The 16579-nt window shown below is 43.3% G+C and overlaps 1 protein-coding gene across 2 annotated transcripts in view; it reads left to right on the top strand.

Moving 5' to 3' along the window:
- Window positions 1–13031, top strand: part of ttc3 (tetratricopeptide repeat domain 3) — a 33963-nt gene extending 20932 nt beyond the window's left edge. For both annotated transcript variants that reach the window (XM_055874906.1, XM_055874898.1), the window contains exons 19-46: window positions 2535–2615; window positions 2744–2853; window positions 2945–3071; window positions 3183–3305; window positions 3400–3501; window positions 3592–3684; window positions 3770–3834; window positions 4015–4151; window positions 5118–5438; window positions 5626–5901; window positions 6028–6074; window positions 6181–6240; window positions 6982–7058; window positions 7151–7306; window positions 7511–8153; window positions 8243–8314; window positions 8409–8558; window positions 8811–8950; window positions 9136–9204; window positions 9311–9407; window positions 9531–9634; window positions 9748–9832; window positions 9989–10090; window positions 10818–11089; window positions 11174–11300; window positions 11573–11713; window positions 11919–12011; window positions 12202–13031. In XM_055874906.1, coding sequence (XP_055730881.1) covers window positions 2535–2615; window positions 2744–2853; window positions 2945–3071; window positions 3183–3305; window positions 3400–3501; window positions 3592–3684; window positions 3770–3834; window positions 4015–4151; window positions 5118–5438; window positions 5626–5901; window positions 6028–6074; window positions 6181–6240; window positions 6982–7058; window positions 7151–7306; window positions 7511–8153; window positions 8243–8314; window positions 8409–8558; window positions 8811–8950; window positions 9136–9204; window positions 9311–9407; window positions 9531–9634; window positions 9748–9832; window positions 9989–10090; window positions 10818–11089; window positions 11174–11300; window positions 11573–11713; window positions 11919–12011; window positions 12202–12330 — 3999 coding nt within the window. In that variant the 3' untranslated portion in view covers window positions 12331–13031. The remainder of the gene's footprint in view (window positions 1–2534; window positions 2616–2743; window positions 2854–2944; window positions 3072–3182; window positions 3306–3399; window positions 3502–3591; window positions 3685–3769; window positions 3835–4014; window positions 4152–5117; window positions 5439–5625; window positions 5902–6027; window positions 6075–6180; window positions 6241–6981; window positions 7059–7150; window positions 7307–7510; window positions 8154–8242; window positions 8315–8408; window positions 8559–8810; window positions 8951–9135; window positions 9205–9310; window positions 9408–9530; window positions 9635–9747; window positions 9833–9988; window positions 10091–10817; window positions 11090–11173; window positions 11301–11572; window positions 11714–11918; window positions 12012–12201) is intronic.
- The last annotated feature ends 3548 nt before the right edge of the window (window positions 13032–16579 follow it).

Raw genomic sequence — 16579 nt, 5'->3', positions numbered from 1 at the left:
TCCCCTTCCCTGGGTTCTGTTGGTATGACAGCAGAACTAAGCTCATGAGGCATTTAGAAGTTGTATTCTTAGTCAATGGGTACATAGAAATAAATTTGAAGTAAAAAAAAATGGAAGGGATGTAGCAATTGCAGATTTCCCCCTTTTTAAAAAAAAATGTCATTCCTCGAGGAGATTTGATTTAAGCTGTCCTGGGTTGACCAGGCAATGGTTGTCCTGTGACCGGGCAAAGGTGGCAGGAGGCGCACCTTGCTCAAATTAAATGGTAATCGATACCGCTTGGTCATATTGTTAACAATACAGCATTGTTCAGAAATATCTTTTACATAAAATGTGTTTGCCTTCCCAATGAAAACAATTAAATTCAAAGTGTTATCAAAAGCAATCACTTTTGCATGTGAACGCAGAATCGTATACCATACTCCACGTGCTTTTGTTTTGAGCCGACTTCGCCGCTGGCCAGAACGAGGCTCCTGGCTCATGCCGGGAGGCAGCCCGGTTCCAGATCAAGTGCAATCAACGCTAACCCCTTACTGCTTCTAGCCACACCCACCAAATGGAGAAAACATACTGTACCTCAGTCTGTTAAATAACTTTTTTTTGAAACGTGTCGTTCAGTACAAACTGTTACACAACATAGCAAAAGTTCAATCGAAATGAGTGCACACCAGGTGATGTGTTCTCATTGCAGTATTCAGAAGATACTTTTGGTCATGTAGTGTATGTGGACACCTGTTTGTTTAACAGCTCATTCCATGCTCTTGGGACTTGCTAGCATTCAGCCACAAGCATTTAGTGAGGTCGGACACTGATGTTGGGCGAGTGGGCCTGGCTCGCAGTCGGTGTTCCAATTAATCCCAAAGGTGTTCGATGGGGTTGAGGTCAGGGCTCTGTGCAAGCCAGTCAAGTTCTTCCACACAATCTAGACAAACCATTTCTGTATGGACCTTGCTTTGTGCATGGAGGCATTGTCATGAAGAAACAGGAAAGGGTCTTCCACAAACTGTTGGCAGCGTCGTATGCTGTAGCGTTAACATTTCCCTTCACTGGAATTAAGGGGACTAGCCCGAACCATGAAAAACAGCCCTAGACCATTATTCCTCCACCACTTTACAGTTGTCACTATGCATTCAGCCAGGTAGCGTTATTGTGGCATATGCCAAACCCAGATTCGTCTGTCGGACTGCCAATGGTGAAGTGTGGTAACTCACCCCAGGGAACACGTTTCCACTGCTCCAGTGCCCAATGCCGGCGAGCTAAACATCACTCCAGCCGACACTTGGCATTGCACATGGTGATCTTAGGCTTGCTGCGCAGCCATGGAAACCCATGAATGAATAAAAAATGTAATACAGGTGTGCCTTTCCAAATGTTGAATTAACCATGGGTGGACTCCCTAGTTGTAGAAACGTCTCAGAGGATCAATGTAAACAGGATGCTCCTGCGCTCAATTGAGTCTCATAGCAAAGGGTCTGAATACTTAAATGTAATATATATTTAAGTTATTTGTTTTTACACATTTGTAAACTGGTTATCGCATTGTCATTATGGAGTAATGTGTGTAGATTGAGATTTTTATTTAATCTTTTTTAGAATAAGGCTAATATAACAAAGGGGAAAGGGTCTGAATACTTTCCGAATGCACTGTGTATGGGGTGTGCATTAGGAAGGGTGCAGCATAACTGGAAACTGCGGTATATTTGTTACAAACTATATTAGATGCAAACGTAGCAAGAGTGTCTATTGTCCATTTGCTTCTGTTCTAAGACAAATTTTCAATGTAACTGGCAGAATGAATACATCGCTGGGCTTTATTTTAGAGAAAATTGCTAGACCTTGTCCTTGCTAGACCTTGTTCAGATGTGGAGGTGAAGTCATGGTGAGCGTTCTCAAAAGTGCGAAGCAGATTTTTATATTTCTTTCCCCTACAACCAAGTCTTGACAATTTAGATGGCTAACCAACACATTTTAACTAGCTAGCATGTTTTTCCCAGTCAATTGCAAGTGCTGGTATTAAAGTGGACGTCTAGGATCATCAGTTACAATGAGGGGAAGTGTTAACGCTAGAGCATACAATGACATTCTGTGCTTGCAACCATTTGGGGAATGCCCCTTCCTGTTTCAGCATGACAATGCCCCCGTGCACAAAGCAAGGTCCATACAGAAATGGTTTGTCAAGATCGGTGTGGAAGAACTTGACTGGCCTGCACAGAGCCCTGACCTCAACGCGATCGAAACACCTTTGGGATGAATTAGAATTGCGAGCCAGGCCTAATCGGCCAACATCAGTGCCCCACTTACTAATGCTCTTGTGGCTGAATGGAAGCAATTCCCTGCAGAAATGTTCCAACATCTAGTGGAAAACCTTCCCAGAAGAGTGAAGGCTGTTATAGCAGAAAAGGGGGGACCAACTCCATACTAATTCCCATGATTTTGTAATGAGATGTTCGAGCAGGTGTCCACAATTCTGGTCGTGTAGCAGTCGTTGTTCTAAGTTAGCTAGCAGCTGATTAACTTATTTTTTTTATCCCCAGGAACTTGGACTCTGTGCTCTTGACCAAGTTTTGCTGATTTATGGCCACGCCTCAGCTCTGATAGAGATTGGTCAACCAGAGGTAAGAAACATTCTGTGTGATAGCTAGCTACAAAGGGAGGTTACTGCTTTTCAAGTGTTTTTGATATGGTCTGCAAATCAAATTTGCACTCCATCAGGCTTTGTACTAATGGGTTTTTTCCTATTTAGGAACTTGCTGAAGCTCAAAAAGACTTTGAAAAGATCAAACATTTTGAAGAGAGGAAGTTTCAGTGTCTGGTTTTTTATGGCATTGGAAAGGCATATCAGAAGGAGAACCGGTAGATACAAATTGAATAATACTTATAGATACGCTGAAATTAGCTGCACATCACTGGGTAAACTAAAATGTTTTTTCCTCCACCCCTGTAGATTTCCACTTGCTCTGGAACAGTTTTCTGATTCTATGCAAATGGTTAAGAAAAAGATAACACCTGGTAAACTGACCTGGCCCACTACTAAAGTTATTGTTGAGGAAAGTAAGCTGGAATATTTCAAGGTATGTTTTCATTGATCTCACTTGGGTTTGGGTCAACTCAACTGTTGAAATGAGGCAGGAAATGTCATTGCTTGTTGTCATTTAGATTGTTTTATTTTAACCCCAAACCAGGAGCTGCTAGAGGAATCCATAGAGATGTGCAAATTTCCACCTAAACCAGATGCCATTTGTCGGCATCAGAATTGCCACGGACATTCCAAAATAGAAATCTACTTCACAGATCCAGATTTTAAGGTTAAAGGCAAATGTGTTCAACCTAAATTGTCTCCATGAAAGTCAAAGACCTAACATGTTCACGAAGCACTCAAACTGCTGTCTTTACGCATAGGGTTTCATTCGGATGGTTTGCTGCCAAAGCTGCAAAGTGGAGTACCATATCAACTGTTGGAAGAAGTTGAAAGCAACAGCATTCTCTGATAAGAATGAAAAGGTAACATCTATTTACAACGATCAAGTGCACACCAATTTTATTTTACGTTACTCTTGCCTCGGTTATACTCATGTCTGTTTTTACCCACAGGATTTCCTGCAGGGAATGTGCTTTACTCCAGACTGTGGGGGTAGAATCTGTCATATTAAAATCTATGGTTCAACAGGGCTTGTCAAATGTGAGGTAAGGAATTTCTCTAAAATTGTCACGTTATTAAGTCATTGCAAATTTGGAGAACATACTAATGAATGTATTATTTTGTCTTTAGTTTGAAGCATCTATTGACAAACCTATGGGTAAAGCAACATTGAGAGTAAATCAGAAATGTACAAGGTGAGATGAAATATTTGTGTGCTCAAGTTTCTCAATGTCCACACCCAACTAATTTTATCAGACTGCTCACTGAATAGACAACACAATTTGTATGTCAAGCACATCCTTAACCAAGGCAGTACTATTACACAATCACAATTGTTTCTGTATCTTTTCAATGTTTTTCATTTTGCTTGCCAGTCTCAAGAAGTTGAAATCCAAAGAGGATCGTAAACTCAGGCGGAAGCAACATAGGCAAGATGCTTCTCTGTCTACGCAAGCCAAGAATGATGAAATAGCTTTGGAGAACGGGGAAACCATTGTCATAGAACAGAAGGGTACACACCTTACATGTATTATATTCCACCGGATGTACATTCAACATTTCCTCTCTTAAAGGAACCTGTTTCAATGACCTCACCCTTAAAGGATGTAAAGATGTGACTACACTGAACAAAAATATAAACGTAACATGTAAAGTTTCATGAGCTGAAGTAAAAGATCCCAGAAATGTTCCATACGCCCAAAAATATTATTTCTCTCAAATGTTGTGCACAAATGTCTACATCCCTGTTGGTGAACATTTATTTTGCCAAGATAATCTATTCACGTGACAGGTGTGGCATATCAAGAAGATGATTACACAGGTACACCTTGTGCTGGGGACAATAAAAGGCCACTCAAAAATGTGGAGGTTTGTCACACAACACAATGCCACAGATGTCTCAAGTTGAGGGAGTTTGCAATTGGCATGCTGACTGCAGGAATGTCCACCTGAGCTGGACCAGAGAATTTGCTGTTAATTTCTCTACCATAAGCCACCTCACACATCCTTTTTGGAGAATTTGGCAGCACGTCTAACCGGCCTCACAACCACAGACCACGTGTAACCACGTCAGCTCAAGACATCTACATCCAGCTTCTTCCCCTGTGGGATTGTCTGAGACCAGCCAGCCGGACAACTGATGAAACTGGAGTATTTCTGTTTGTAATAAAGCCCTTTTTGTATGCCAAAAAATCATTCTGATTGGCTGGGCCTTGCTCCCAAGTAGGTGGGCCTATGCCCTCCCAGACCAACCCATGGCTGCGGCACTACCCAGTCATGTGAAATCTATAGATTAGAGCCTAATGAATTTAAGTTGACTGATTGTCCTTTATATTAACTCGTCAGTTTCGTATAAATTTTTGTTCAGTATAAATGCATGATGCAATCCACATCACTTTCCAAATGTTGTTCTGACCACACCACAGTTCCTCTTAGTCACATTATCCTCAGTTTCTAACTGTTGAACACCCTTCTCTAGCTTCATCCTCCACCTGGCTAGCTTACGGGGATCGTGTTCTGCTTCAGATCAGTGAGCGTAAAGACCTATTCAGGGCTGAGAGCCACAACATCTCTGTCCTGATGGAGAACCTTAAGCCATGGATGGACCTGGATCAGATCAAGGGGAACAAGCTGGGCACTTCGTACACTGAGAGACAGGTGGAGACCCTGGGGGATGTTGTAGAGCTCCTCCTGGAAAAGAAGAACCGGGTGTGGGCCCGTGTCTTTATCCATGGCCTAAGCGGCTGTCTGGTCACCAGCCCCAAGCTGCACGACTGGGCCCACCAACTGAACAGTGCAGGTCAGCACACATTTGCATTTTCAACGTATGTATTGAAGGGCAATGCTAACCTCCCCAGCTGCATACCTGTGTACCCTCTCACCACTAGATTACTCTTCAGGTACTCAGCAGCAACACAATTGTGCTTGACTCTATGCTTTATGTGCCAGCTTGGCTAATTTTCTCTTTCCTCCCCTGGTCTCCCCAGGTCTGAATTCAGCTGCACTGTTCATTGACCGCTATGCAGACCACCTGGAGCAGCTCGACCTCGCTCCTTTGCTCAATTTTGCCCCCCTGCAGGACATGCTCATAGAGAAGTTTGGAACCATGCCTGAGTTTTTTAGCCGCCTAGGCCTGACTCTAACGGAGTACCTGAAGCAGGCCCCTTCCCAGGAAATGAGGCTGTTTATCTGGACTCTGGAGGAGCACAGAGACCAGTACGCCACCTGCCACACTGTGCTGGATGATTATTTTGAAATAATGGGTAAGCGTTTGGAGCCGCACACCTTCCTTACCAGGGGAAAGGTCCACTTGAAGCAAACATTTCAGTAAGTTTTGCTGCTGTTCCTGTTTCCAGATGTGTTAACTTAACTGTTTCCACCTCTTTCAGATGGACATTGTTTAGTGATTAAAAAGACAGGGATTGAAAATGAAATTGTAAGTATTGATCATTGGATGCCTTTTATTTTTAAAGGCAACTGGATTTTAGTGTTGCATTTGACGTAAGGCATAATATACTAATAATCAAAACCCTCAATTTCAGAATTCCCCTATTAAGACTAGGAACAGAAACCGGAAAAAAAAGCAGAAGGAGCCAAAGGGGGTGAGCATTAGGACTTAGACTGTTACACTATGCAACGTTCACGCTATTTTAGTTGCTTGCACCAGAGTTGCTTAGAAAAACACACCCCTGCAACTTGGCTGCATCTAGTTGTAATGTTTCAGATGTTTGCAACTAGTTGCATGCAAGAGCCAATCAAAACAAACTTGTCACATGAACCATTTGAAGGTTTGCAATTCTGACCCAGTTGTTAACACCGCTTTCAGTGCTGTGCAGCAAAAACTGTGATCAGGGTTGACAGAACAGAAACGGGCACAACAGGAGATGTATACAAATTATTGTACATGGTTTAGCAGTCTATGTAATTTTGAAGTGAACCCAAACCTCTTCCTAAACAGATTGTCCACAATGAACTTTGCTTGCTAGCTTAGTTAGCAGTTGGTTGCACAGGCTGTGTTTCTTCTATATCCTTGCTGTTAGAATAACCAAACAGTTGGATAAACAACTAATTTGTGAAACCATGATGTAATGCAGCAGATCACATGGGTTGAGTTCAGAGTTCTCAAACAAGCGGCTTCAATTTGATTGGCTGTTGGATGCAATTTTAATTGCTTTTGAGTTGCTTCATGTAACAACAGCAAAGTTTTTTTGAGATGCAATTTTAGTTGCAGTTGCAAGTGATGTGAAAATTGCTTTGTTTAACTCTAGCCTTAAACCTAGAGAAATATAGGCTATTGTGTGTTTTCTGGACATCCAATCTAATTTTCTTTTTCTGTTACTTAGTCAGTTATTGTCCTGTCGGGAATGAGAGGTGGTACCTCAAGAGAGGAGGACGACGAGGATTTCTTACATGACTCTTTGTAAGTTACCTATTCTGTACAATACTGTCTTCGTTAAGTCTGCCCATTGACAACCCCCAGCTTGTTCTCACCAGCTCATAATTTCTCTGCAGAATGTTCCTTGACTCCACTGACCCATTCAGCATTCCCAATCATCTTCGAAATCAGGTGGCAGAGTTTGAGGGACAGTACAACATTGGCAGTCGCAGTAGCCACTACAATAGAATATTGGACAACAACCCTGACCCAACTAAGGAGAGTTTGTACGAGTAAGTGCCTCCGTTATTTCTCCTTTGGTTATTGGACAACAGGGTCTTAGTCTTCAGAAAATGTGTATTATAACTTGTTTCAATGACTCATGAGGATGCACAAGTCCAAGCAATGACCTGAAGTATTGGTTGTGTATTAAGATGTCATGCTGATCCTTGTATATGCCCTCTGGCTCTAACCTGTAAGTCTGCCTTTCCTCCCAGCTACTTTGCCCAGATCCTAGAAGAGTACGGTCCCTTAGGGGCCCAGGACCCCTTGCTGGTGGGTGAGCTAGACAACTTCCCTCCTGATGCCCAGCAGAAGATCCATGAGGCAGGTGGCCTTGAGCACTTCCTCCTCGAGTCGCTGCGCTTCGTCATGACCGACAACCTCCTGGGCCTCATGAAGCACGCTGTGTCACTGCAGGATGCCAACACTCACAGAATGGACAATCTAGACTTCATAGGGGATATCCCCAATGGACTCTCTCTAAACCCTTCTGCTATGGAATTCCTCCCAAACTCTCATGACTCTGGACCTGGGGATTATGATGAAGAGCCTGTTGCCATCATTAATATGCGGCCTAACCCGGTTGAATTCACTGGCTATCTTCAGGTGATCGCCAATCTCCCCAGCCCATATGTTTTACCTGTTTTTGGCTCTCCACCTGCCCCCCCTGCCAACGAAATAGCACGTGCCATTGGAACTCTGAGAGCGGAGGACAAGTCATATACTAACCATGATCCGCATAACCTTGAGGATTTTGACCTTTATATTAGCGGCATGGATGAACAGGGATTGTGTGAGACTGTTTATGCTCCTGTTCACAGTGCCAAGGCACATGGAAAGACTGCAGTGGAAGTACAGGTGGGGGATTGTCCTCACTCCATGTGAAAGTTTTTAAGATCACTGATCACAAGGCCAAGTGTAATGTCTAGTTTTTTTCCTTTCTATAGGTAGTAACTTGTGACGCATTGAGTGAAGTGGCTGTTAACACGGAGCCTTGTGAGCCTTTTGAAGGGAATAATGTGAGTTTTGAATACCTAATAAGCCTTTGTATTTAATACATTATTGGCCTCCATCATATTGACCTCTCATATCATTCCTGTTTCCATGCTCCAGGGAGACATGAACAAGAAAGAGAAGAGTAATGCAGAGTTTGAGCAGCAGATCCAGCAAATGAAGCAGGATTACGGTGCTGTGAAACAAAGACGCCAAACGGAGATATCTGCCCTAGAAGGAGAGCAAGAGGAAATCAACCATTCAATACAGGTAGAAAGGAGTACTCCCATACTGGTGTGGAAGGCTCAGGGTGAAGTTTCCCTTGGTAGAGATCTATGATCAGCTTCCCCAATCCTAACCTTAACCATTAGTGGGGTAATGCAAAACTGACCCAAGATCATTGTCTATGGGCAACACTTCACCCTACTTCTGTCTGGAAGAGGAGTTGAAACTGCCGTTTTAGTGTGGGCGGAAGAGTTCCATGATGTTTTGCCCAGTGACTGATAGTGTTTTGTGTTCCAGATCATCCATAAAGAGCTGGGCCTGTTCCAGCAGAAGCTGGAGGAGGAGGTGAAGAAGGACCAACAGGAGAAGAAAGAGAATCAGGAAACACTGAAGGCCTTAAAGGTTGAGATAAAGGAGCTGGCGGAGTCACAGGAGAGGTATGGCCGAGGCTGTCTAGCCCTGCCCTGTGTATATCCAAATGGGCACCATGGGTGAAGGTCAAAGGGACCTTCAACATGATTGACATTGGAGTCATTGATAAATTCACATTTGGTTGTCTATATAGGTGTGAGTGACAAACTTTGATTCAATAAAAAAAAAAGTATGTTTTTATCTTCCACAGCATTTCTAAGAACATCCACAAGAAGAACAAGGAGTATGAGACCCAGCTGAATACTTTCCTGGAGCTGAGGCATGTTATGACGTGTTTTCTAATGAGTGGCATTTAGGTTAACATGCCACTAACTATTCTGAGCATTGTGCTGCTGTGCTAAATGTGCAGTGATTCTTTCCCATAGTAACCAGTCAGCTGCTGAGAAGATGAGCCTGGAGGATGAGATCAAGCGGTGCAGAGACCTGTGTGCCAAGGCAACTAGAAGGTCTCAGGGAGCAGAGGTATGTGGGTTGAATGTGTATGTTGAGAGACCTGCATGTTCCTCAGGATTCTTAGGCGTGGGTAGTGAGTTTCTCCTACCATTTGTAGCTCTAACGTTCTCTCCCAACTGACATGTTCCCTAGCTGTCTATATTGGAGAACCAGCGTAGCCGCGGCCTGCGCTGCCTCTACAGGTCTCTGTCTGATGCCAGGGCCATCCTGGCCAAACTCAAGGAAGTCTCACCCAGGTAGGTGTTGGTAACACTAACCACAGGGCAGACTTGAGGACCCGTAAATTCGGTTGCATGCTGTCACCAGAACCAGTTTAGCAGTTTCAATCTCTTCTCTCCTTCATCCTCAGATTACCTTCCCAAATTCTCCAGTCAGCCACAGATGCTTGGATGGCATGTGCTCAAGAAGCAGAGGAGAAAATCCGCTCAACTGAGGTACAAAAGAACAATGCTAACAAAAACAGATTCAACTATTGGGATGCCATTTCCAATGTGACTACAGAAGACCTTGGATAAGAAATTGGACATAAGGTGCACAGGCTTTTGAGGGCTGGTACGTTTGTGTTTGGGTGACAGCTTTGTTCTCTACAGGCACAGTACCAGGATCAGATGGAACAGGTAAAGAGGGGGACCAGGCTGTGCACTCTACCCCCAGTTGCAGTCCCCAGCGCCCCCTGGCCCCCACCTGTACCGGTAAGATGCAGCACAACCAGACTAAGTTTAGGAAAGGTTTACTTTTTCTGATGTCTTTATTTTGTTGTCCATTCTGACAAACAGCATGTTAGCTCAGCATCCTATGTCTTGGGTTTATTTCATAAAATTGTAAGAGGGCTATTGTGACCATAAATGCCTAGCGACTTGCTTTGAAACTGCATAGGCTATTCTCAGCCTATATATTGAAGCTGCTTGTCAGATGAGTGAGGTCTGTGTGTGGTGCCCTGCTTCTCCCAGATCTACTCTGTCCCAGAGGAAGACCTGTCCCTGGTACCCCTCTGCCTCCCCTACCCCGTCCTCCCCTCTGTCCCCTCCATCAGCCCTCCCCAGGCCTGAGCTTTCCCCTAGTGGCGCCATGCTTGAGATACAGCGCAGGCTTCACACGGCGGGCAGGTCCTGGGGCTCCACTTCCCCATCAGAGGGTCCCTGGGGTCAGAGCAGGTAGCTAGTTAGAGGCAGAGCAGCTCTGTCAGGGAAGAGTGGTCTCTTATGTGGGGTGGCCCACAATCTAGTCAATGTTGCTTGAAAAAGACTTAGTTAAGGACAGAATTAACTTTCTATACATGTACACACAGCTCTACCATCTCCCCAGGCTTTACCTCTGCCCCATGTCAGTTTGTCAAGGTGTTTCGGAACATTTCCATTGTAATCTCCTGTCAAGTAGTCTTACTAACCGGCTCCCACTCTGATGCTGTTCCCACCCCAGGCTCTCCAGCAGCTCCTTTGCCATCCAGTGCACATGAGAGCCCCCCTCTATAGTCACCCGGGGTTTCCTAGAGCCCCTCCTCCCCCAGCCATGGATCAGAGTGTTGCACTGCCCTCCGGTATGGCTGGAGTTCCAGCTAGTGCGACCACTAAACGTCCTATCACGAGGGCGCCCCAGCCGAACCAGGCTTCCAGGCCACCGGCCCCACAGCCCACCAATGTGTACGATAGAATCGTAGATCGCCTCAGCGTCATGTTCCCTCACTATAGCAGGTAACGTAACAGACACGCGTGCACACAAATGGGTATTATGGGTGTACGAGCGCCCTAGTATTCAATACTGATTTGTCATTTCAGGCCTGTGCTGTCCAAGTTCATTGGGGAGATGCGCACGGCCAACAGAGGCTGCTTGAACTCCCTGTCCTACCAGGAGGTCATCAACAGAGTGGCCCAGCTCATCCTGGACCACCAGGACTCCACCAGAGTAAGAGCCCCAAAGTAACCTGCCCCAAGGACTAGGACCATACTACACCTGTTGGCAAATGTCTTCATACTTGCTCTAGTTCTGTATCCCCTCTAAGGGATGCTTTTTATCACGATGTTTAGCAAGATTTTGAACTAAAGGGATATCAATCAAAGTATCTTGACTGGAAGCATCAATTGAAAATGTATTATGTCCTTATTCACGTTCACTCGGTTAAAATATGCACACAACTGTTGGCTTCCATATGAACTGTAACGTGTGTGTGTGTCCAGGAGCAGCTGAGCAGTGCCGGTAGAGGTGACACTGCTGGGACCCCTTCGCGCTCTGACTCTCCAGCCTCTGTCCACTCCACTGGACCCCCCACCCATGTCTGGAAGAGTGTGGGTGCCCAGGGACACTCTAAGTCAAAGGCGGTGAGTTCAGCTTGCACTTCACACTGACTGAGTCGCGCACAGTAATCACAGCAGGGCTCGACTCTCCTGGTCAGACAATAACATGGATGTACAGATGCTGATGAGGTATAACTTGGGTCGAAGCCTAAATAGTGCGTAAATTGTCGGGTTTGCTGTTGTGTACTACAAGGACTTTTTGATTCTGATGTATGTGTGTCTTGTACAGTTGAACATGGAGGATCCCTGTATCATCTGCCATGAGGACATGTCCCAGGAGGACCTATGTGTGCTAGAGTGCAGACATAGCTTCCACAGAGAGGTAAGGCCACTTCATCACACCCTTAAGTAGTCTCCAACTGAGTTTGCCCAGTGCTTTTATCTATGGCCCTGTGGTTATTTAGGGCTAGTAGAACACAGGAACTGGGAATTCCTGTTCTTGCATTCGGATAGGTTTGATTGTCAGTCTCATTTTCTACCACGTATCTTTTCCTCTCCCCTTCTCCCTCTAGTGTATTAAGTCATGGCTGAAGGAGCAGAGCACCTGTCCCACCTGCAGAGAGCACGCTCTCCTGCCTGAGGATTTCCCTCTGCTACCTGGCAGAATACGCAGGGGCCACACGCCCGCTGCCTTCTCTTAAACACCCCCAGCTACCAACCCTTAAACCCCCCCCTTATGCCTAATGCCTGAATTCCCAACACAGATTGATTCCCAGTATATGGTCAACTGCTCAATTGAAGGTTTCTGTCAAATGTGCATGTGGCGATAAAGAAATTGAACCAGTCAAGTGCGATGAACCAGTTATCGAGCGATCTCCCTAATATGATTATTGGTTTATACTCTATCATGCAATGAATGTTGAGCTTTTTTATTTTGCATCTATCGTATGTGCCATTATAATGCTCAAGTGTTTAGACTTTTTACTTAAACCATTTTTTTTGTAGTAGACAATGTTTGTGTTAAATATGTTCATAACCATTAATCGCAGCATTGTTGTCATTAGACACATGTTTGAGTAAGAAGTGGTTTAGTTGGGCCCGGTTTACTTTAAGTGTGGTTATGGGTTGAGCTTCTTGTGGCTGGTGTAATAAAGTTTGATTGCCAGCTACTTTGTTTGAAAAGTTGGAACTGGAGGATAGAAAACCAACTGCAATTTTTAAAATATTTTCCACATTTTTGTATGGTTAATTTTAAGATTGATATATTTGAATTAAGAGTTAATCAGACTTGTTCATTCAAGTTTTATGCTGTTGTAAGCAGTCAGCCATAGCCTGAAGGATTTCCTGACAACTGCTGTCATCTGTTGGAAAACCCTGTTTTAAATCAAACTCATTGCTTTCAGTTTGAAGTTTGTTTTCAATGACACCCCACCAGATAAAAAGCATGTGATTCCTTCTGTTAATGGAATGTTAGGTACACTATATATACAGAAGTATGTGGACACCCCTTTAAATTAGTGGATTTGGTTTCAGCCACACCTGTTAGTCACAGGTGATTAAAATTGAGCACACTGCCATGCAATCTCCATAGACAAACATTGTCAGTAGAATGGCCTTACTAAAGAGCTCAGTGACTATATAAAAAAAAAAATGCAACATTTTATTTAACTATTCAAGTCAATTAAGGACAAATACTTATATACAATGACAGCCTAGGAGCAGTGCCTTGTACAGGGGCAGAATGACAGATGTTTACCATGTCACCTTAAGGATTTGATCTAACAACCGTTCGGTTACTGGCCCAACGCTCTAACCTCTAGGCTACCTGCCGCCCCAAGTCAATGTGATACCATTATAGGATTCCACCTTTCCAACAAGTCAGTTTGGCAAATTTTTGCCCTGCTAGAGTTGCCCTGGTCAACTAAGTGCTGTTATTGTGAAGTGGAAACGTCTAGTAGAAACAACTGTTGAAGCGAAGTGGTAGGCTGCACAAGCTCACAGAATGAGACCGCTGAAGCGCGTAAAAGTAATGTTTTAACTTGCAACACTCAATACTGAGTTCCAAACTGCCTCTGGAAGCAATGTCAGCACAATAACTGTTAGTCGGGATCTTCATGAAATAAGTTTCCGTGGCCGAGGAGCCGCACACAAGCCTAAAGTCACCATGCACAAAGTGTCGACTGGAGTGGCTTAAAGCTTGCTGCAATTGGACACTGGAGCAGTGGAAACGTGTTCTCTGGAGTGATGGTAGTCTGACGGATGAATCTGGGTTTGTAGATGCCAGGAGGAGGCCTAATGCAATGGCAACTAAAGTTTGGAGGAGGAATAATGATCCAAGACCAGCTAAATTAATCCCTACTATTTTGACAATGAGTCGTCACAATGCTGCATCAAAGTACATGATTTTAGGGGCACTGGCAAACACAATGTAATTTAATTTATGTACCCATAATTGCACCGAATACATCCGTTTATCCTTCAGCTGTTGCAAGCAGTAATCATGAGCCTATAAACCAGAGTTACACTGTTACCACTGAGTCGGTGTGCAATAGTAGGATGATCACTTTATGCAGCTCACCCTGCACTATTAGCTCCAAGTAAATCATGAGTAAGTCTACCTCTAAGCTTCCGAGTAAAGCAAAAAAAAAAAAAAAAACTGAAAAGTGCTAAAAATAGCCCATATTAATATATGTAGCCTAAGAAACGAGGTCCATGAAACTTACTTGCTTGTAACACAGGACATTCATATTAATCTCTGAAACTCCCTTAGATAATACCTTTGATGATACAGTGGTAGCAATTCATGGTTATAACATCTATCGAAAAGACAGAAATGTCAATGCAGGAGGTGTTGTGGTCTATATTCAGAACCACATTCCTGTAAAGCTGTTAAATACTGTTGAAGAAATATGGCTACAGGTTCATCTGCCTCACCTAAAGTCCATTCTGGTGGGAAGCTGTTATCGACCAAGTGCTAACAGTCAGTATCTGGATAATATGTGTGAAATACTTGATAATGTATGCAATATCAACAGAGAAGTATATTTTCTGGGTTATTTAAATATTGACTGGCTATCATCAAGCTGTCCACTCAGGAAAAAACTTCAAACTGTAACCAGTGCCTGCAACCTGGTTCAGGTTGTCAGTCAACCTACCAGGGTAGTTACAAACAGCACAGAAATTAAAATGTATTGATCACATTTTTACTGACGCTGTAGATATTTGCTTTAAAGCAGTATCCAAATCCATAAGATGTAGTGATCACAATATAATAGCCATATCAAGGAAAACCAAAGTTCCAAAGGTTGTGCCTAATATAGTGTATAAGAGGTCATACAAGAAGTTTTGTAGGGATTTATATGTTGATGTAAAGAATATTTACTGTTCTGTAGTGTGTAAGGAGCAACCAGACGCTGTACTTGACACATTTATGAAACTACTTATTCCAGTTACTAATAAGTACGTACCCATTAAGAAAATGACAAAAAAATGTTAAATCCCCTTGGATTGATGAGGAATTGAAAAATTGTATAGTTGAGAAGGATGAGGAAAACGGTATGGCAATTAAGTCTGGCAGCCCAACTGATTGGCAAAGGTACTGCAAATTAAGAAATCATGTGACTAAACTAAATAAAAAGAAACTACATTATGAAACAAAGATAAATTATATAAAGAATGATCGTAAAAAGCTTTGGGGCACCTTAAATGAAATTTGGGGGGAAAAGCCAACTCGGCTGCTCTTTCATTCATAGAATCAGATGGCTCATTCATCACAAAGCCCACTGATATTGCAAAATACTTTAAGGATTTTCATTGGCAAGATAAGCAAACTTAGGGATGACATGCCAGGAACAAATGATGACACTACACATCCAAGTACATCGGATCAAATTATGAAAGACAAGAATTGTTCTTTTGAATTCTGTAAAGTCAGTGTGGAAGAAGTGAAAAAAATATTGTTGTCTATCAACAAGGACAAGCCACCGGGGTCTGACAATCTGGATAGAAAATTACTGAGGATAATAGCAGACAATATTGCCACTCTTATTTGTCACATCTTTTTGCAACTCCTATTTGTCACATCACATACCCGTTTAGGCCCCTTGCTTTTTAAAAAGATTTTTACTAACGACATGCCACTGACTGAATACAGCCATAGTGTCTATGTATGTGGATGACTCAACATTATACACGTCAGCTACTACAGCGACTGAAATGACTGCAACACTCAACAAAGAGCTGCAGTTAGTTTCAGAGTGGGTGGCAAGGAATAAGCTAGCCGTAAATATTTCTAAAACTAAAAGCATTGTATTTGGAACAAAACACTCACTAAGCCTGAAACCTCAACTCAATATTGTAATAAATAATGTGGAAATTGAGCAAGTTGAGATGACTAAACTGCTTGGAGTAACACTAGATTGTAAACTCATAGTCAAAACATATTGATGCAGTAGTAGCTAAGATGGGGAGAAGTCTGTCTATTATAAAGCGATGCTCTGCCTTCTTAACAACACTATCAACAAGGCAGGTCCTACAGGCCCTAGTTTTGTCGCACCTTGACTACTGTTCAGTCGTGTGGTCAGGTGCCACAAAAAAGGACTTAGGAAAATTGCAATTGGCTCAGGGCAGCACCGCTGGCTAATATTAATAATATGCATCCCAATATCTCCTGGCTGAAAGTTGAGAGATTGACTTTATCACTACTTGTATTTATGAGAGGTATTGACATGTTGCATGCACCGATTTGTCTGTCTAAACTACTGGCACACAGCTCAGACACCCATGCATACCCCACAAGACATGCCACAAGAGGTCTCTTCACAGTCCCGAAGTCCAGAACAGACTATGGGAGGCACACAGTACTACATAGAGCCATGACTACATGGAATTCTATTCCACATCAAGTAACTGATGCAAGCAGTAAAATTAGATTTAAAAAACAGATTAAAA

The sequence above is a fragment of the Salvelinus fontinalis genome, chromosome 2, assembly GCF_029448725.1.
Source record: "Salvelinus fontinalis isolate EN_2023a chromosome 2, ASM2944872v1, whole genome shotgun sequence".
Lineage (NCBI taxonomy): Eukaryota > Metazoa > Chordata > Actinopteri > Salmoniformes > Salmonidae > Salvelinus > Salvelinus fontinalis.
This window is presented reverse-complemented; position numbering and strand designations above follow the sequence as displayed.